Source organism: Mustela erminea, chromosome 8, assembly GCF_009829155.1.
Source record: "Mustela erminea isolate mMusErm1 chromosome 8, mMusErm1.Pri, whole genome shotgun sequence".
Classification (NCBI taxonomy): domain Eukaryota; kingdom Metazoa; phylum Chordata; class Mammalia; order Carnivora; family Mustelidae; genus Mustela; species Mustela erminea.
This window is the reverse complement of record NC_045621.1, coordinates 73,623,923-73,644,548: the sequence shown is the minus strand read 5'-3', so window position 1 is coordinate 73,644,548 and position 20,626 is coordinate 73,623,923. Positions and strand designations below refer to the sequence as shown.

Sequence of the window (20,626 nt, the reverse complement as noted above, 5' to 3'; positions counted from 1 at the left end):
TGATTAGTGGGTCTAGATTCACTATTGATGAGTTTCCTTAATCTTCATGATGTGTTGCACAACATGGCTTTAGAAATAGGGATTCTATATATGTAGGAAAAGACAAATATTAGAACAACCAAGTGCACTACTGCCCAGATCCTTTCATCTACAGGATGGACATTCCAAACATAACCCGTGCCCTTAAGCTGTCATTGACACAAGATGCCACTGTATGAACTGACAAAGATGATGATAATGCACATTAAAAAACAAAACAGTGACTCATCTAATTCTCAACAAAACCAAACAAGCTTCTAGATTTTTCTCCCAGTCAAAAACTTTAATCAATCCTTACCTCTAAAACTAGCACTCTTAAAGATTATTTCCTTCCGCAGGATATGTATTTTTTAACAAACTGTCATTTTTTTTTTTTTTACTATATAGGAATTCCATATCTCTTCCTTTGAAGAGAGGCTTATCAAAGAAATTGAATACAGAATAATAAAGACTACGTTAGAAGAACTTCTTGAAGAAGATGGAGAAGAAAAGATGGCAGTTGACATTTCAGAATCTGAAGCTGTTGAAGCAGGATTTGACTTAAGAATAAAGAATTATAGAATTCTTGAGGGGATGGGTGTTACTTTTCATTGCAAGATGTCTGGCTATCCATTACCCAAGGTAAAATATAAACATCAGGTCTCCAGGTTACAATAAAGATACAAATCAGTTACAGTAACTATTTTATCTAAATTGTTTTAAAAAATGCATGATATTTTTTGCAGATTGCATGGTACAAAGATGGCAAACGCATCAAGCATGGAGAGAGATACCAAATGGACTTTCTGCAAGATGGCAGAGCTAGTCTACGCATACCTGTTGTTCTTCCAGAAGATGAAGGCATCTATACTGCATTTGCCAGCAATATGAAAGGAAATGCAATTTGCTCAGGGAAATTGTATGTAGAGCCTGCGGCGCCTCTTGGTGCTCCGACTTACATACCCACGCCAGAACCAGTGAGCAGAATCAGGTAAGACTCAGAATAATTTGGGTTGATGAAGATTTAAATTGTTTAAAAGACCAAATATCCCAGTAACAAACTGCTATTGTGTGAGGGACCAAAAAAAAAAAAAAATGAAGGCTGAGAAGCACAGAAACTTGCCATTAGCCATACAGATAATTGCCAAGCATTTTTATTTCTTACCCCTGTGTAAGGTGAACAAAGCGTTTTCCTTGGAGTGGCATGCTTTTCATTTTGCCAATACTGTCACTAATGTAATGAAAATTACCAAGGTTTCCTAAACACCTAATTTTACATATGTTATCCCTTCTTTAGACAACAACCCTTCTATGTAGGTATTATTAATGCTTTGGAAGTGGGAGCACTTGATCTCTGGGAGCCTATGAAAATTGTCTTCATTCACCCAGCCTATAGGTGGTGGTGCCAACACTTGAAATCCAATCCAAGCCAGTCTGGCTGCAATGTGTAGATAGGTTTTAGGCTTTTCTCAAATATAATTTCTATGTTTTCCCTTTGCTTAGATAAAAAATTATATTTCTCTTTTTCTATAAATGTATTCATTGGTTTATTTAACCAACCAATATTTATTGAGATATTTTGGCAGTCGAATCAGAAGGGTTGGTGACTAATTAAAGGCAGGTGGTGATGGAAAGACTATTAAAAATTGTTCCAAGATTTTTAAGGCTGGGCACCTGGCTATGTTGAAGAATTACTATTGGGATGAAGAATATATGGAAAACATAGATTTGGGGGCAATAATAACATATTCTGTTTTGAATCCCAGTGATTTTGAAGTGCCATCTAATATGTACATGAAGCCAATTCTAAAATGATGTTAAGAAAGAGGTTTGTTTATTTTGCTGGGTTTTCTCTGTGCCTCATGCAAATACTCTGTTTTGCCTTGGTTTTTCAGATCTGTCTCTCCACGTTCAGTGAGTAGATCTCCTATACGCATGTCTCCTGCACGGATGTCCCCTGCACGGATGTCCCCCGCACGGATGTCCCCTGCAAGGATGTCCCCTGGACGTAGGCTGGAGGAAACAGATGAGTCACAACTTGAGAGACTGTATAAGCCAGTCTTTGTGTTGAAGCCTGCTTCTTTCAAATGTTTAGAAGGGCAAACAGCCAGATTTGACTTAAAGGTCGTTGGTAGACCTATGCCAGAGACCTTCTGGTTTCATGATGGTATGTATGATAAGTTTTTACTTACAAGTCATTAAACACAAAATTAAGTTTATAGGTGTCTACAACACTTTAAAAGCAATTATTTTTAATACATGTTTTCTTTTTTACTTAATTTTTTTATAGGCCAGCAAATTATCAATGATTTTACCCATAAAGTAGTCATTAAAGAAGATGGCACCCAGTCACTGATTATTGTCCCTGCAATGCCCAGTGATTCTGGGGAATGGACTGTCATTGCCCAAAACAGGGCAGGAAAATCTTCAATTTCAGTGATTTTAACTGTGGAAGGTATTTGCTCTTAAGAAAGAAACTACCTTGTCACTTGGGCTTTAAACAAGTATTTCAGTCCTAACTCACTCTGAATCAAAACCTTTCTCTTCCAGCTGTGGAACATCAGGTAAAACCAATGTTCGTAGAAAAACTAAAAAACCTCAACATAAAGGAAGGTTCTCGACTTGAAATGAAAGTCAGAGCTACGGGTAATCCCAACCCTGATATCGTATGGCTGAAAAACAGTGACATCATTGTACCTCATAAATATCCAAAAATCAGGTAAGTTTGCTTGAAAATAATAAAACTAAGCTCATTATACAAATCCAATAACCAAGGAAGCAATAACTATTCCTGTATTGATTTTTTTTCACTTTTTCTAGAATTGAAGGAACCAAGGGAGAAGCTGCCCTTAAAATTGATTCCACTGTCAGCCAGGATTCTGCCTGGTATACTGCAACTGCTATTAATAAGGCTGGCCGAGACACTACAAGATGCAAAGTGAACGTTGAAGTTGAGTTTGCAGAGCCTGAGCCAGAGAGAAAATTAATCATCCCACGAGGGACTTACAGAGCAAAGGAGATTGCAGCCCCAGAACTGGAGCCCCTCCATCTGCGATATGGTCAGGAGCAATGGGAAGAGGGTGACCTCTATGATAAAGAGAAACAACAGAAACCATTTTTCAAGAAAAAACTCACTTCCTTAAGACTCAAGCGCTTTGGGCCTGCCCACTTCGAGTGTAGGCTAACACCAATTGGTGACCCAACAATGGTGGTGGAATGGCTCCATGATGGAAAGCCACTTGAAGCAGCCAACAGGCTCCGTATGATCAATGAGTTTGGGTATTGCAGCCTTGATTATGGAGTTGCATATTCCAGAGACAGTGGTATCATTACTTGCAGAGCTACTAACAAATATGGAACAGATCACACATCTGCCACACTTATTGTTAAAGATGAAAAAAGCCTTGTGGAAGAATCTCAGTTGCCTGAGGGGAGGAAAGGCTTACAGAGAATTGAAGAATTAGAGAGGATGGCTCATGAAGGTGCACTTACAGGTGTAACAACAGATCAAAAAGAAAAGCAAAAGCCAGACATCGTCTTGTTCCCAGAACCAGTAAGAGTACTCGAAGGGGAGACCGCTAGGTTCCGTTGCCGAGTGACAGGTTACCCTCAACCCAAAGTCAACTGGTACCTCAATGGACAGCTGATCCGCAAAAGCAAAAGGTTCAGAGTTCGCTATGATGGCATTCACTATTTGGACATTGTGGATTGCAAATCCTACGACACAGGGGAAGTCAAGGTCACTGCAGAAAATCCCGAAGGTGTTATAGAGCATAAAGTGAAACTTGAGATCCAACAGAGGGAAGATTTTAGGTCTGTCCTCAGGCGAGCCCCTGAACCAAAGCCCGAGTTTCACATACATGAACCTGGAAAACTTCAGTTTGAAGTACAGAAAGTAGATAGACCTGTTGATACCACTGACGCCAAGGAAGTTGTGAAGTTGAAAAGGGCTGAAAGAATTACCCATGAAAAAGTATCTGAAGAGTCTGAAGAGCTGCGCAGTAAATTCAAGCGCAGAACTGAGGAGGGATATTATGAAGCCATTACTGCTGTGGAGCTCAAGTCTCGTAAGAAGGATGAATCCTATGAAGAGCTCCTAAGGAAGACAAAAGATGAGCTTCTCCACTGGACCAAAGAATTAACTGAAGAGGAGAAGAAAGCCCTTGCTGAAGAAGGCAAGATCACTATTCCAACGTTTAAGCCTGATAAAATTGAACTGAGTCCTAGTATGGAGGCTCCTAAAATCTTTGAAAGAATCCAAAGCCAAACAGTGGGCCAAGGATCTGATGCACACTTCCGGGTCAGAGTGGTGGGAAAACCAGACCCTGAATGTGAATGGTACAAAAATGGGGTAAAGATCGAACGCTCTGACCGAATCTACTGGTACTGGCCTGAGGACAACGTATGTGAACTGGTCATAAGAGATGTGACTGCCGAGGACTCTGCTAGCATCATGGTGAAAGCCATCAACATAGCTGGGGAAACCTCAAGCCATGCATTCTTACTTGTCCAAGGTAATTTGAAGTCTTTGGTTTGATGGATCTGTCTCTATTTATCCGTGACTATCCATTAGCGTATTTCTTTTCTTTTCTTTTCCCATTATTCAAATTGTGAATTTAATTTAATACAATGTCTTTTTCTCCCCCCTTTCCTTATAGCCAAGCAATCGATCATTTTCACACAGGAATTACAAGATGTTGTTGCTAAGGAAAAAGACACCATGGCAACCTTTGAATGTGAAACTTCAGAGCCATTTGTCAAAGTGAAGTGGTATAAAGATGGTGTGGAGGTTCATACAGGAGATAAATATAGGATGCACTCTGACAGAAAGGTTCACTTCCTCTCCATACTGACAATTGACACATCCGATGCTGAAGACTACAGCTGTGTACTCGTAGAAGATGAAAATGTAAAAACAACAGCGAAACTTATTGTCGAAGGTAGTAAATAATAATCTCACTATTTATTTCAGTTTTAAAGTTACCATTAGTATGTGATAAAATTAGCTTTGCAGTTTTCCTTTCATAAAAGGAATTATTTGGGAATTGGATATAAGCTGCAGAGCAAGATTTCTAAATTTATGCCAGCAATTAAAGATATTGACAATTTGGATTTTTAAAAATCAAAGTTATTTTGATGTCTTGTTTTAAAAATTTTATATTGAAATAAAATTCTGTGCCTTAAAAAATAATTTAGGAGCACCTGGATGGCCTAGTCAGTTAAGCATTTGCCCTTGGCTCAGGTCATGATCCCAGGGTCCTGGGATTGAGCCCCACTTTGGGCTCCCTGCTCAGTGAGGAGACTGCTTCTCCCCCTTCCTTTGCCCCTCACCCCCCTACTCTCTCTCTTTCTCTCAAATAAATGAATAAAATCTTTAAAATAAATGATTTAAATATCAAAATAACTTTTTTATTAAAAATTTCTCAGTCCATCGACAGGTTGCTATTAAGAATATTCCTGATCGGGGCGCCTGGGTGGCTCAGTGGGTTAAAGCCTCTGCCTTCGGCTCAGGTCATGATCCCAGGGTCCTGGGATCGAGCCCCACATCGGGCTCTCTGCTCCGCAGGGAGCCTGCTTCCTCCTCTCTTTCTGCCTGCCTCTCAGCCTACTTGTGATCTCTGTCTGTCAAATAAATAAATAAAATCTTTAAAAAAAAAAAAAAAAGAATATTCCTGATAGCATGGGAGACTTGAGAGATTTACAAGGAATTTTTTCTACCTTAAGTGTAGATGTGTGCCTCTCCAAAGGAAGTAACTTCTCTTTATCTTATGCCTCAGGTGCAGTTGTTGAATTTGTGAAAGAACTTCAGGACATAGAAGTTCCAGAATCATTTTCAGGAGAGTTAGAGTGCATTATATCCCCAGAAAATATAGAAGGCAAATGGTATCATAATGGTGTGGAGCTGAAGTCCAATGGCAAATACACAATTACATCTCGCCGTGGACGTCAGAATCTCACAGTTAAGGATGTGACCAAAGAGGACCAGGGAGAATACAGCTTTGTTGTCGATGGAAAAAAGACAACCTGCAAACTAAAGATGAGACGTAAGTCTGCCTGTTCCTTTTGGTCTGCACTGAATATCATCATGGCTTATTGATAAAGAAATGACCATAAAGTTCTTTTTTCTCCCTGTATTTCACAGCCCGCCCCATTGCTATCCTGCAAGGACTTAGTGATCAAAAAGTCTGTGAAGGTGACATTGTCCAGCTTGAAGTGAAGGTCTCCTTGGAGAACGTGGAGGGTGTCTGGATGAAAGATGGCCAAGAAGTGCAGCCCAGTGACAGAGTTCACATTGTGATAGACAAACAGTCCCATATGCTGCTCATTGAAGACATGACTAAGGAGGATGCTGGAAATTACTCCTTCACCATTCCATCCCTTGGACTGTCAACCAGTGGGCGTGTCTCTGTCTATAGTGAGTGCAACTTACATATTTTTATGGGTAGGGTACCCTGTTAATGGGTAGAGAACTTTAATAAGCAGGCATTTAAAGCAAAATCCACTTTCATAAGTCTTTTATTTATGCATGTGGCTTTACAGGTGTTGATGTGATAACTCCTCTAAAGGATGTTAATGTGCTTGAGGGCACCAAGGCTGTGCTCGAATGTAAGGTTTCAGTCCCTGATGTGACTTCCGTTAAATGGTATGTAAATGATGAACAAATCAAGCCTGATGATCGCGTACAAGCCATTGTCAAAGGCACTAAGCAGCGACTAGTGATTAACAGGACCCACGCTTCAGATGAAGGACCTTACAAGCTGATGGTTGGGAGGGTCGAAACCAGCTGTGATCTCTCTGTGGAAAGTAAGGATTCTTGCATTTAAGTTATCAGTGTCTTAAGCCTTCTATTTTCTTAGTGTGCTATTAACCAAGTGATTATTTTTTCCCCCAGAAATTAAAATTATCAGAGGTCTGCGTGACCTCACCTGTACAGAAACCCAAAATGTCATCTTAGAAGTTGAGCTGTCCCACTCAGGAATTGATGTTTTGTGGAATTTTAAGGGCAAGGAAATCAAACCCAGTTCTAAATATAAAATTGAAGCGCATGGAAAAATATATAAATTGACAGTTCTAAATATGATGAAAGATGATGAAGGAGAATATACATTTTTTGCCGGAGAAAATATGACATCTGGAAAACTTACTGTGGCAGGTTGGTATATTTATCATTCAATCTAACTTCTTATGTGGGGAAGTTGTTTTAATTTAAGAAATTGTGGCCCATTCCCTTTCAAATTCCCATCAGTTTTCACTTCATGCCTCTGCTTGTGCTGTTCTCAAAGCCAGTAGTTCCCTCAACACTGTCCCCACCGTGTTCTCCTAGGCAGACCTACCTCAGTTGCCATTTTCTTTGAAGCCTTCCTTCATCTTCCCATCCGTGTAAGATCTTACTACTCTGACTATCGGATTATTTTCCGTGTGTCTCTTCCATGGCCCTTAGTACATACTTGTGTTATTGCCCCATTTCTTCTTCTCACACCAGAGTATAAGCCCCCAAATCTGGAAATGCTTCATTCTTCTCTGTGTTCTCCAACATATTGCACATGATAGGTGATTAATAAGCAGTGGTTGAACTGAGCTTTGTTTAAACTTTCCTACTCTAAGGTGTATTTCTTTTTTTTTAAATTACTCTTGTTTCTTTAACTTTTGTTTCCTTTGTTCCCTTCATATTTGTTTTATAAACCCAATGAACATTTAAAAATGTAAGTCAGTGTATCTGTGTATCTCTGTCTTATGAGATGAAGTAGACCATTCTCATTCAGCAGAAATCCCTTGCTCCAAAATGAAAAACCAAAAGCAGAAATCAACTGTCAAGAAAAAACTAGAAGTCATCATAAATGTGTTTGGTTCATTACAATATATTTATTGAGGAGTACGATATGACATGGGGATTAAATTGTGAAGTCCATGCGGGAATTGTGTATCCCACTTTATCTTATACTTTATTACATTATATTTCCTCAGATTTTTGACCATGAAAAAATACTTCTGAAACAAAATTTTGGGCCCTGCACTTTGACATGTCTAATATAAATCACATTTTTAAATGTGTGGAAACGAGGAAAATCTATGAGCCTCTATGTGATTTCATTCAACACTTACTAAGGTCCTACCATAGGCAAGACAGTGCTAGAAACACAGGACACAGAAATGAATAAGGCATGATATTTTTTTTCTTGAGAAATTCACAATTTAGAAAGGCACAGATACATTAGCAACTAACTTGCTGAAGGAGTTATTTATTCTGCCAGTGGATAGTGGCCATGGAGGCAATATGGGGAAGTTTCATGAAAGAGATGACACATGTCAAAACAGTGATTTTTGGGGGTGCCTGAGTGGCTCAGTTGGTTGAGTGGCTGACTCTTGATTTTGGCTTAGGTCATTATCTCTGTGTCCTGGGATCAAGCCCTGCATCAGGCTCTGTGCTCAAGCAGGAGCCCGATTGCAGATTTCTCTCCCTCTCCCTATGCCTCTACCCCACTCTTTCTCAAAGTAAATAAATAAATGTTTTTTTAAGAAAAATAGTGATTTTTAGTATATAAGAATCTTTAATCTTATAGAAATATTGATGACTGAACATTTTCTTAGCACATCTTTTCACAATCAAATATTAGATATATTTGCAGCATAAAGCGGTCCTTAGAAGATGTAAGTAGAATACTTTTGAAGGAGAAATTGAGTTAGAGGCCATCCAGGTGGTATTGTTCTCAAAATTCTCTATTAACGGTTGCTTTCCCTTTGCAAAGCCTTCCTGATTCCAGTGTTTCCCCTGGTTGTCAGTCATGCATGCTAGAATAGGGATTTTTGTGATATATTCTCAATATGGATAAAGATAATCCTAGACATTTCATGATATTCAAAATCATGTTTTAAAATTTGATATTTTATATTTAATTGTTCAAAGATTTCTTTTTTACATAATATTTTTTGAAGGACTCACACTTACACTTGTCTTGTTCCAAAGGGGGGGCCATCTCCAAGCCACTCACTGATCAGACGGTGGCTGAATCGCAGGAAGCTATATTTGAATGTGAAGTTGCCAACCCAGATTCAGAAGGCGAGTGGCTGAAGGATGGCAAACACCTACCACTGAGTAACAACATCCGGAGTGAATCTGATGGCCACAAAAGGAGACTTATCATCGCTGCCACCAAATTAGACGACACTGGAGAGTACACCTACAAGGTGGCCACCTCCAAAACATCTGCCAAACTCAAAGTTGAAGGTTTGTGCTATAATAACAGATGTTATTTGTTCCGTATCGTATTACATTCTTGATAGTCTCATTTTTAAAAAGTCAGAGGTATAATCATTCTGGATGCCATAAATCTTCATTTCACAAAATCATTATACACTCTCTCAACTTTCTGAGCCATCTACCACAAGGTGCAGAATTGCTTTTAGGATGTGTTTCTGTGAAGAAGCCATTTCTTTGGCTCTAGCTTGGAGGAACAGCCTAATTAGACACTCTAATTCTCCATTCCCCTCTTGCTCTTCTCCAGTCTTTTAAGCTATTAGTATACAACTTTGCAAAACTTCATCTCATTCTAGTATAGAAAAATCATGGTGTAGTGTGCATCTCAAACTGGATCCCAGATTTTCCTAAATAATCTCAAGGTGTCTTTTAAAACAGAGGTAATGCATAACTGCAACATTTCTGATAACCATTTTTTTGCAAGATGACCAGGTAATGATCTTATCCCAGGACTTCTTTTACTTGGCCATACCATCTTTATTTCCTAACCCAATCATAAATTTGTCTTCAGCTGTCAAAATTAAGAAGACTCTGAAGAACCTCACAGTGACAGAGACACAGGATGCTGTTTTCACGGTCGAGCTTACTCACCCTAACGTAAAAGGTGTCCAGTGGATCAAAAATGGCGTCGTGCTACAGCCCAGTGACAAGTATGATATCTCAGTCAAAGGAACAGTTTACACTCTGAGGATTAAAAACTGTGCTGTTGTGGATGAATCTGTATATGGCTTCAAGCTTGGAAAGCTAGGAGCCAGTGCCAGACTGCACGTTGAAAGTGAGTTGATTTAGAAACATTTTACAAGTAGCCAGTGTATGGTTGCCACTAAGTTAACTGTATCACTGAACTGCCTCAACTTTCCTTACTAGCTGTCAAGATCATTAAAAAGCCGAAAGATGTGACTGCCCTGGAAAATGCCACCGTTGCCTTTGAAGTTAGTGTTTCCCATGACACTGTTCCAGTAAAATGGTTCCACAAGAATGTGGAGATTAAGCCAAGTGACAAACACAGACTGGTCTCAGAAAGGAAGGTCCACAAGCTGATGCTGCAGCATATTACCCCCTCGGATGCTGGGGAATATACCGCTGTGGTGGGGCAATTGGAATGCAAAGCTAAACTTTTCGTGGAGAGTAAGTATTAGCCTTACAGTATTTCCCAAGATGATCCCCATGGGCTCATCGGTTGGTTGGTTGGTTGGTCGGTCAGTCAGTCGGTTGTTTGGTTGGTTGGCTTCATCCATTTTTTTAAATAAAATATATTAACTGAAGTGCTTTTTGATTTTCCCAAGCGTTACATATTACAAAAACCATGAAAAACATTGAGGTGCCTGAGACCAAAGCTGCCTCCTTTGAGTGTGAGGTGTCCCACTTCAATGTCCCTTCCATGTGGCTGAAGAATGGTGTGGAGATTGAGATGAGTGAGAAGTTCAAGATAGTTGTGCAAGGGAAACTCCATCAGCTGATCATCATGAACACCAGCACAGAGGACTCAGCAGAATACACATTTGTTTGTGGCAATGACCAAGTCAGCGCTACCCTGAAAGTGACCCGTAAGTAAACAAACAAAAAATATATATAAAATATTTGGTAAACTCATTGTTACTACATATCCTACACTTTCCCTTCCTGACCAGTTAATCCACTCAAAAGTCCTTGATTAAAACATCTACTGTGTGTTTACCCTAAGTTAGGCACAAGCATCTCAACCTGGATAAAATTTTCTGATTAGAGTTGCCTTGAAAAGCTACCTATAAAGATGCTATAGTATCTATCCCTAGCTCTCTCTGTTCCTCTGTCCCATGGTATTGTCCCATAGAGGGTTACCTGGAAGATAGCATAGCTCATATCCCAGAATTATAATCACCTTCGCAGACAGACTAAACACATTCCGAGTTTTCACTCTGTGCTTGTTATGACTCACATCACACTAAGTCTCCTTGGGTGTATTTCCTTCCCCCTTTGCAGCAATCATGATTACATCCATGCTGAAGGACATCAATGCTGAAGAAAAAGACACAATTACCTTTGAGGTAACGGTGAACTATGAAGGCATCTCTTACAAATGGTTAAAGAATGGTGTGGAAATCAAATCAACTGACAGGTGCCAGATGAGAACCAAAAAGCTCACGCACTCGCTGAATATCAGGAACGTTCACTTCGGGGATGCAGCTGAGTACACCTTTGTGGCTGGAAAAGCTACATCAACAGCCACCCTTTATGTAGAAGGTATGGTGTCATAAATGTCTTATCCATACAACTAGATGTCAAACGCACCTTATAAAATATTGGTCAGTGCATTAATGAATGGAAAAATAAAATATGGTGTTTCTGTGTAATGAAATATTGTTAGCAATAAAAAGCAAGTGCCAATACATGCTACCACATGGATGAACCTGAAAAAACTTTATGCTAAGTGAAAGAAGCTGGTCCCAAAGGACCATGTCATGTCTGATTCCCTTTATAGGAAAGTCGGAATACACCAGTCTGTAGAGACCATAGATGTGTGCCTACATTGGAGGGTTTAGTGGGTGATGACTAAGGGTTGTATGGTTTTTTGGGGGGTGACAAGGATATTCTAACATTGATAGTTATGGTTGTACAATTCTGACTACACTGAAAGCCCCTGAATTGTGAGTTATGTCTTAAAGCCATTAGGAAGATTAATTTTTGTACACGCTGTTTTCCAGCTCGCCATATAGAATTTCGAAAACACATTAAGGACATCAAGGTTCTTGAGAAGAAGCGAGCCATGTTTGAATGTGAAGTTTCTGAACCTGACATCACTGTTCAGTGGATGAAAGATGGCCAAGAGCTGCCAGCCGTGGATAGGTCAGTTGTGTTCCTTGGCTACATTCCAGTAATTCCCAGTTTGCTTTGAGTCACCATTCATTAAACTTCCATTTCCGTGTCATCCATAGAATAAAGATACAGAAAGAGAAATACGTCCACCGCCTCCTGATCCCGTCCACCCGGATGTCTGATGCCGGGCAGTATGCAGTGGTGGCAGGAGGCAACATCTCCACTGCCAACCTCTATGTAGAGGGCAGAGATGTCCGCATCCGGAGTCTCAAAAGGGAGGTTCAGGTATTGTCTACGTGCTGAATGTGGGGAGACGTCATCAAGGGCTCATATTCCATAGTTTGAGATTTTAATTTTTAACTTTAACATTTTCTAACCACAGTCTTCTAAAGAATGAAAACAGCTGATCCCTGCTGGCTTAGACTCTTAATCTGACATCAATTTAGTCACAGTTTTCCCTCACTTAGGGAAATAGTGTGTCCTTAGCAGCTGTCTGGATACTTTAATTAAAGCAGCTGTAGAAACTTTGCTGCCTCATAAATGGCCACCTGCCAAGCAGCCCAAACCAGGAAAGAGCTAAAATTTACACTGTGGTGCTTACACAGCAACTAGAACTCAGGGAAGGTAGGACAAAGTGATGTTTTGTCATACGGTTTCTGTCATGGAGAAGCAGGGGTGTAGGGACTTGGCCGGGGATGCTTCTTTTGAGGTCCAGGAGGTAGACCAGTTGGAGAAAAGCTGGATTCCCAGCAGGGGTGCTGAGCTGGAGAGCTTTGCCCTCTACCACTTGTGCAGAGCTTGTTTCACGAGTGCCTGTCTTCCCAAATGGTGGAATGGAGAGAACGTGTTAGGAGAAATATCCTTTGATTTCAGATTTACCCTATTGCTTATCTGAGGAGAACCAGGCATGACAGGCCTTAGGCCATAGAGAAAACGCCTTCAGTGAGGACGCAGATGACCTAAATATGTCTTCTGTCCTTTGCTGCGCAATTCTGAATCTTGATTTCCTCACTTTTAAAAATGAGGCTAATAGTTTCTTCGTACCCCAGGAGGTTCTTGTTCATACCACAAGAAATCAAATCAAATAGTAGAAGAGCTTTGTCAAAAATGAAAAGCCCACAGATATAAGGTATTGTTATTTCTGTTGTGATTAGTTAAAAAGCAAGCATTTTAAAGATTCAAGTCACAGTCTCTTTGAGGCAGCATCTCTCCTCAGTGCAGGTGTCAGCAGGATTCTTTACAGAAGAAGTTAGGGCAGCATTTGTCTAAGGATATGCAGGACACATTAGAATGCACTTCACCCAGTCAGCTTTTTATATCATAATGTATAGTTTTGACATGCTTTTGAAATGAGCAGTTTTAGAAACAGGCTAAAACTGAAAGGAAAGCTGGACTTCAATTCTCTTTTTATGTTGCTCCATTGAAAGGTTATTGAGAAACAACGTGCTGTCGTTGAGTTCGAGGTCAACGAAGACGATGTTGATGCCCACTGGTATAAAGACGGCATTGAAATCAATTTCCAAGTTCAAGAACGACACCAGTATGTGGTGGAGAGAAGAATCCACCGGATGTTTATCTCTGAGACCAGGCATAGCGATGCTGGTGAATACACCTTTGTGGCAGGAAGGAACAGGAGTTCCGTTACTCTCTATGTCAATGGTAGGTAGAGATACCAGCATATTTTGTGGAACCAACTGAGATAATCCTCCCCTTTAAGTTCCTAAAGGACTGAGAGTTTCTGGGCAATTTCTGAAGAGGCCATGCTACTTGTATTGTAGCTACATTTATTTTCACATATCACCTGTATGAAGGGACGACAGCTATTAAAACGACTGTAAAGATGTCATTTCCAGAACGTGCCTAATGGCTAGATCCTCATTTAGTTGTTCAACTCTATTGAATATCCACCGTCTGTCAAATAATAGACCCTCAGTGGGTTTCTAGTTACAGCACTCAGCTGGCCGAGTTTTCCACCCTTGGAGCCAACTGCTTAGGTGCTACTAGTGCTACCAAGCCCCAGGGCATTTGCAGCCTCTAGTGCGGAGTGCCTGGGAAAATCCAGAAGTCCTCTTTGAGACCCCAGGGGACCTGGAGAGCCACAGACGCTGCGGAGCTAGGTTCTCTCTGCCTCGAGCCCGAGGACCAGAGGCTCTTATTACATACGCTACCACATCCTCAGAGGAGAGCCCTGAAAGCACCCACCTTCCTCATGAAAAGCTGAGAGCTGAATTTGAGGCTCCTCTAGAAATGAGACTAATCTATATGGAGAAGAAGGACTGTCCATCCCTATTTGAATCTTGAGTCTATTCTGAATGAATACCTTAGAAGCAGATTGAAGAACCCCAGGAATAATCTCAGGTTAACAAAAATGAGCCACATTGCCAATATCCCCTTAGGCCCTAGAAGACCAAACCATCATGGTATCCAGTTCTTACTCTTTCTAGATTAGTGGTAGAGAGACTGAGGCACAGAGAAGTAAAGGTCAGAAAACAGTCTCACAGAAGTCCTTTCTCCCCATTTCTCTGTTCTGTGTACTACCCGGTTCCCCTCAGTCATCACAACACTGAGAAGATGGTTTCATTAGCATAGAAGGAAAGTGTTTTCTTTTTTTTTTTTAAGTCTAATTAATTGCCTTTAAGTAGATCAAGAATAACATTTATTCTTTTTTACTTATGTAGCGATTATACTTTGTTGGCACCTGGTTATTAAGAAGTGACTCTGACATATCCACAAATCCTTGCAAATCAAACAAATTTAAAGGTGATGAACACCTGAGCACATGGTTTGCCCAAATGATACAAAACAGATAGCACATGGCAGCCATTCTGGCATTCTTTAGGGTGCCGGCCATTGCCACACCCCCACACAGACCCCAACAAGGAAAGGGGTGATCCTGTTACGATAATAACACCCCTGACCAAGCCTCAAATATCACAAGTATCTTTCTAAAGTCATTCTATCTGAGGACAGAATTCCCAATGTGTCCTTTCTTCTTAGCACAAAGAATGTTCCGATATTCTGAGGCAAGTAGAGCTCTCATAGTTCCAAAGTTTGGTTTCTGGACACGTCACCACTGGCCACAAATTAACGTAGGCATTCACATGTTCTCCCGTGTTTTCATGCTTTTTCACATGCTGCTGGTTTTCATTCCCTCCCAGCTCCAGAACCGCCCCAGATCCTTCAGGAGCTCCAGCCCGTGACTGTGCAGTCTGGCAAGCCGGCCCGCTTCTGTGCCGTGATATCCGGCAGACCACAGCCCAAGATTTCCTGGTACAAGGAGGAGCAGCTGCTTTCCACGGGCTTCAAGTGCAAATTTCTTCACGATGGGCAAGAGTACACACTTTTGCTTATCGAAGCCTTCCCAGAGGATGCAGCTATTTATACCTGCGAAGCCAAGAATGACTACGGTGTTGCCACAACCTCTGCTTCGCTCTCGGTGGAAGGTATACAGGCCTTGTTACTTCTCAACTTAAAATCATTCCTAAGAAACCCTCTTTTGTGTTCTCTGACTGCAATTATAAATACAGTTTGGAGCTCCTAAAAGTAGACTGCTACCCAACTTTTAGGAAGATAAGATAAATCTGCATGCTCCATTCTGTGCAGTCTGTAAGTGACTTAATCATGACTAATCTTGTGATCCCTTTCTTTAGTTCCAGAAGTTGTGTCTCCAGATCAGGAAATGCCAGTTTATCCTCCTGCCATCATCACCCCACTTCAGGACACTGTCACTTCTGAGGGACAGCCAGCCCGTTTTCAGTGCAGAGTGTCTGGAACAGGTAGGTTTATGAGCAAAGGTATCAGTGCTGATATTTACAAACAGTGATCTGAGGCAAGGTTTCTCACCTTTTCCTCCATCACAAACATCTCCTGTGCATAATTTGACTTTTATTGAGAATCTTGCAGAAGACTTACTTGAATTACTGAATAAAGGAATAGACCATGTTTCCACTACTGAGTATACACCTAAAAATGGTTAAGGTGGTAAATTTTATGTTGTGGTGTTTTTTTTTTAAGGACAACAACAACAAAAAAAGAACTTGATCAGTGTTTTCTGATGTTCAAAAGATGTCCTGTTCCCTCAGATACATTTTTTTAAAGATATTTTTAATTTATTTGTCAGAGGGAATGGGCAAGAGCAAGAGAGAGTGAACAACAGGCAGAGGGAGAGGGAGAAGCAGGCTCCCTGCTGAGCAAGGAATGCGATTCGGGACTTGATCCCAGGACCCTGGGATCATGAACTGAGCTGAAGGCAGATGCTTAACTGACTGAGCCACTCAGATGTCCCCTGCTTAGATAACTTTTGTTATCTCTGAAAAAAATACAACAAAACTACAAATGTTATTATATTAATTATAATATTGTACCTGTGTATATTTCAAAAGAAGAGTCTGCTTATATGTAAGACATTATTCAGTCTGTAGATAGCGCTTGTGTGAAAAGGTATATTCCTTTGGAAAGCAATTGCCAGTAGCATCAAAAGTAGGGGCGTTATAATCAAAGATTGGATTTGAATCTTGGCTCCCCTCTGTGACCTTAGGCAAATAGGTTTCTCTGGTTCTCTTTGCTTCATGAATAAAGTAAGGATAGTATTGCATTTGATCTTAGAATGTACGTTTCAGGAGGGCAGGGACTCTGTCTTAGTACCTAGAACCTCTTGCCTAGAAGGGAAGTAGCTGCTGGAAAGTACTATCCTGGGCAGCAAGGGTGGATCCTTGTCCCAGAATAGCTTCATAGAGTGTATATACTCAGTAAGTAATTGTTAATTGGGCAAAAGAATAATTGTCATATGACTAACACCAATCGAAGCATGTTAGATCACACTCACCAGCGCCTAGCTGTGTTCATCAGGCAGTAACACCCAGTGAGTTCGTTGTTACACTCTTTAGTAAGGGCATGTCTCCCAGATGGTCCCGGCCCCTCCCCCCAACCTCAGGAGTCCAGTCCTAGTGGAATGAGATAAGATGTTTGCAGCCATTTCAAGCCAATTATGATTGTAAATTTACCTCAGATAGGGTAAATCAGCTTTATCCCAAATAAAAGTCACTCTCTCATTTGCAGGCATTTATGTATGACCATCAAAGGGAAATTCTTAGAGCTAGGGCTTCTCACAGCACCTAGTAAATGTGGGGGTTTTTTCTTTCTTTTTTTTTTTTTTAATACCTCTTCCATTAGTTTATGACTCAATCTCTGCATTGCCAGGAGCCATTTTCCTAAACAAGTTAGTATTGCAATTGGCTTTCTATGACCTGATGACTTCCTCCTCTGAAATAGAGATGCTGATCTAGAAACCAAATGAACCTATTTGATTTTTATGGGCATAATTAAAAGATATTATGTATGTAAAGTACCTATAGGCATGGCTGGCAAGTGACTAGAGCTCAATACATTAATTTTATTATAGCCATAGAGGGGAATTATATAAACATAAAAGTCTGGTATTGGGTGACCAATATACACAAACACCACAGACTTTGTGACTTCAAAGCACAGAGTTGGAGAAATACTAAATATCAAGAAAGAGGGACTTATTTGATAATATTATGCTAACACAATAAAGAAAAATGCATTTTAATATCAAATTCACTGAAGTCACACTAAATTTATCCTTTCATTGAATTTTTAGAGGAAAATTTTCAAATCAATATACATATATATGATTGTCTTAAAGCAGTAGTCTTCATATAGCACTTTTTAGTTTATAAATAATATAGTTTTGCCTTTAAGGTGTTGCAAAAATATCTTCAAAGCCTTCTATAAGACTCCAGTTGGGGTAGAAATAGAAAAATATCTTTTCTATATGACTGACATCTTTAAATGTTTAAATGGACTTTATAAATTCGTGGGTTACTAACTCTTTATGTGTGTACTATTTATACACATACAGAGGTTTGAGCATCCTCTTGCAAATGTGTTTTTTTATATGGCAAAAATTGTTTATTAAGTAAAATGCCCTTTTAAAAGCTTACCAAATGATAAAGTTTTATGCCCTTGCCACTGAAAGTATTTACACAAATTCCTCTGACCAGGTACTACCCTAGGGGAACAAATTCAGTCCTGCCTTCTATACTGGAAAATAATTCCATCTTCAGAAACCCCAGTCACATGCTTTTGGAACTCAGTACTCACTTAAGCTTAGAACTTGTTGGCCTTGAGCAATCTGGTGGGGCTTTTATGAGTGTTGCCTGTTGAAGGTCTCTGGTGCCACCTACTGGTGGAAAAGCAATTTGGAAAAGTAGAATTTTAAAATTTGTAATAAAGCTAGCTTTTTGCTAACGTTTATCCTACAGATAATATAATTTGGAGGCTTACTGAGCCACCTCTAGCTAAATAAAATGATAAATAATTAGTCTAGCTATGATGGATGTCCATTGTTCATTTAAGTATCTCTTCAGTTGTATTCTACTGATGTCAGTGTTCCTGCTATTGAAATACTATTACATTAGCTGCTAGATCGCAAGGTTGTACGTGCTTTAACAGCCCATGTATTTGGTGCTGTCTGTTTGCATGACAGTAAGAGAGAGATGCATGGACTGGGCATTGAAGAATCAACAGGATCATTGAACACAACAACATTCTAGGCAGAGAATGACATTTACAAATCATAGAAGCCTGCGAGAGTACTTCATGTGCTGGAAATGACAAGTGGCTTGAGAATGGTTGGAAAGTGATGTAATTAGTGGAGGAAAGGCCAGAAAAGAAGGCAAGGGCCAGATCCCAAGGGGTTTGGTATTCTGCGCTTAGGATCTTAGATTTTATCTTGTTTGCACTGAGGAGCCACTGAAGGATTTTTAAGCCTCTGGGTAACATGATCAGGTTTGCTTTTTGGAGACAATACTGTGATTGTGCAAAGAAGAATGGTCATATCTGAGAGGGGAGACCTGGTGAGGACCAAGGGAGAGGCCATCTTGATAGACTTGGAAAGGGCCGATGAGGCCCTCAACGAGGGGAGTCAGGAGGAAGAAGGGTATAGATTGTAGGAGAAGTTGAGAGGTGGAATGAAGGGAATTTAGGGACCAGATACAATGGAGCGGTGGAATGGGGAGCAGGAAGAATGGGGTGGCCTTGTGGAAGCCAGAAGAGGCCAGTGACCAACACAGATAGTGTCAGTCCCATCAGAAGCACCAAGTTCATTACCAAGAGAGGTCTTGTCTTTTAGCTCCTTTATTTTTGACTGTGCATGCCTGTCCTAGGGCTTCATCCCTTCTCCAAAGGAGGAAGTTACTGTAGGACTATGCAGAGAACCCTGTAAAGAGGTGGACAAACTCTTCATCATCCCATTTCCACTGAGGTTTAACAGACTAAATGTTGTAGAATGATTATTAAATTCCATGTGATGGCATTACCTATTATATCACATGACCCTGTCTTGGTACAAAACATTAAAGGCACTGATGATACCTTCGCAGGGGGTGTTTAAACAGTCTTGTTTAATAACTGACTTTTGCCAGTGGTTTATAAAGCCCTTCCCATGTAAGTCATTCAATTCACAAAACTTTTTTTTTTTTTTTTTTTTGCAATGAAGAGCTCATGAAGTATTATGCATCTCATTTTACCAATGAGAAGACTGGTCCAGAGAGATTAAATGATGGGTCTAAGGTCACAAAGCTGGGAAATTGTGGTATCAGTGTTCCATTTTCTACTTTATCTTGCTACCTAAGGAAGTGAAGACATTTGTGTCTTTAAAAGAACCTGTAATTTATAAACAGTTATCATCATGGGCAGGAGGGGAACCTTCACAAACCAAAATTTGTGCTAAAATGAAAACAAGTGCTAGCTCAATGGGCCATTAGAAAATCCCCTGTGGATGGTATAGGGATAAGGAAGTGATATCATGATCACATTCCAAAAACAAGAAGTCTTGGGTTGTGGCTTTTAAAACTTGTGACTAAATTTAAATTCACTCTTGACTTAGAGGGTGATTGTTTCAATGGAAGTGTAATGTTTTTTAAAAAGTTCACCTTAAACTATAACAACATAATGTTATTTTATCTTTGCTTTGGAGTTATTTTCAACTTTATATGAAAAGAGCCAGTTTTATTATCATTTATTATTACCGTTACTTTGAAAAAAGCCAAATATATCTAAGATGACCAAATTCCATGACCCTTTCTTTCAATTTTAAAAATTATTTTTTGGGGCACCTGGGTGGCTCAGTGGGTTAAGCCTCTGCCTTCGGCTCGGGTCATGGTCTCGGGGTCCTGGGATCGAGCCCCGCATCGGGCTCTCTGCTCTGTGGGGAGCCTGCTTCCTACTCTCTCTCTGCCTGCCTCTCTGCCTGCTTGTGATCTCTCTCCGTCAACTAAATAAATAAAATCTTTAAAAAAATTATTTTTTGCTGTGCTAAGGCCTTTCAGTGCTTGCTCATTGATAATGAAAATATAGAAATGTTGTCTTCAGCCTTAGGGTGTCTGTTTTAAACTTCTGGGAATGTTGATCTTCTCAGATTGCTTTTTGATCTTTCTGCACAGTAGACAACCCCAGGCGCAGTAGGCAACCACAATCCTAGATCAAACCCATCATGATGACTGTTCCTTAGGACACAATCTTTTTCTCAAG

At 40.1% G+C, this 20,626-nt stretch overlaps 1 protein-coding gene across 2 annotated transcripts in view; it reads left to right on the top strand.

The window, feature by feature from the left end:
* The window catches only part of TTN (titin), a 274,226-nt gene that overhangs the window by 27,744 nt on the left and 225,856 nt on the right, over positions 1-20,626 (top strand). For both annotated transcript variants that reach the window (XM_032356075.1, XM_032356076.1), the window contains exons 23-43: positions 427-660; positions 765-1,009; positions 1,914-2,185; positions 2,309-2,473; positions 2,569-2,737; positions 2,839-4,532; positions 4,677-4,958; positions 5,796-6,062; positions 6,161-6,433; positions 6,559-6,822; positions 6,911-7,171; positions 8,984-9,244; positions 9,786-10,049; positions 10,142-10,402; positions 10,561-10,821; positions 11,237-11,497; positions 11,959-12,100; positions 12,190-12,355; positions 13,498-13,729; positions 15,229-15,513; positions 15,721-15,846. In XM_032356075.1, coding sequence (XP_032211966.1) covers positions 427-660; positions 765-1,009; positions 1,914-2,185; positions 2,309-2,473; positions 2,569-2,737; positions 2,839-4,532; positions 4,677-4,958; positions 5,796-6,062; positions 6,161-6,433; positions 6,559-6,822; positions 6,911-7,171; positions 8,984-9,244; positions 9,786-10,049; positions 10,142-10,402; positions 10,561-10,821; positions 11,237-11,497; positions 11,959-12,100; positions 12,190-12,355; positions 13,498-13,729; positions 15,229-15,513; positions 15,721-15,846 — 6,385 coding nt within the window. The remainder of the gene's footprint in view (positions 1-426; positions 661-764; positions 1,010-1,913; positions 2,186-2,308; positions 2,474-2,568; positions 2,738-2,838; positions 4,533-4,676; positions 4,959-5,795; positions 6,063-6,160; positions 6,434-6,558; positions 6,823-6,910; positions 7,172-8,983; positions 9,245-9,785; positions 10,050-10,141; positions 10,403-10,560; positions 10,822-11,236; positions 11,498-11,958; positions 12,101-12,189; positions 12,356-13,497; positions 13,730-15,228; positions 15,514-15,720; positions 15,847-20,626) is intronic.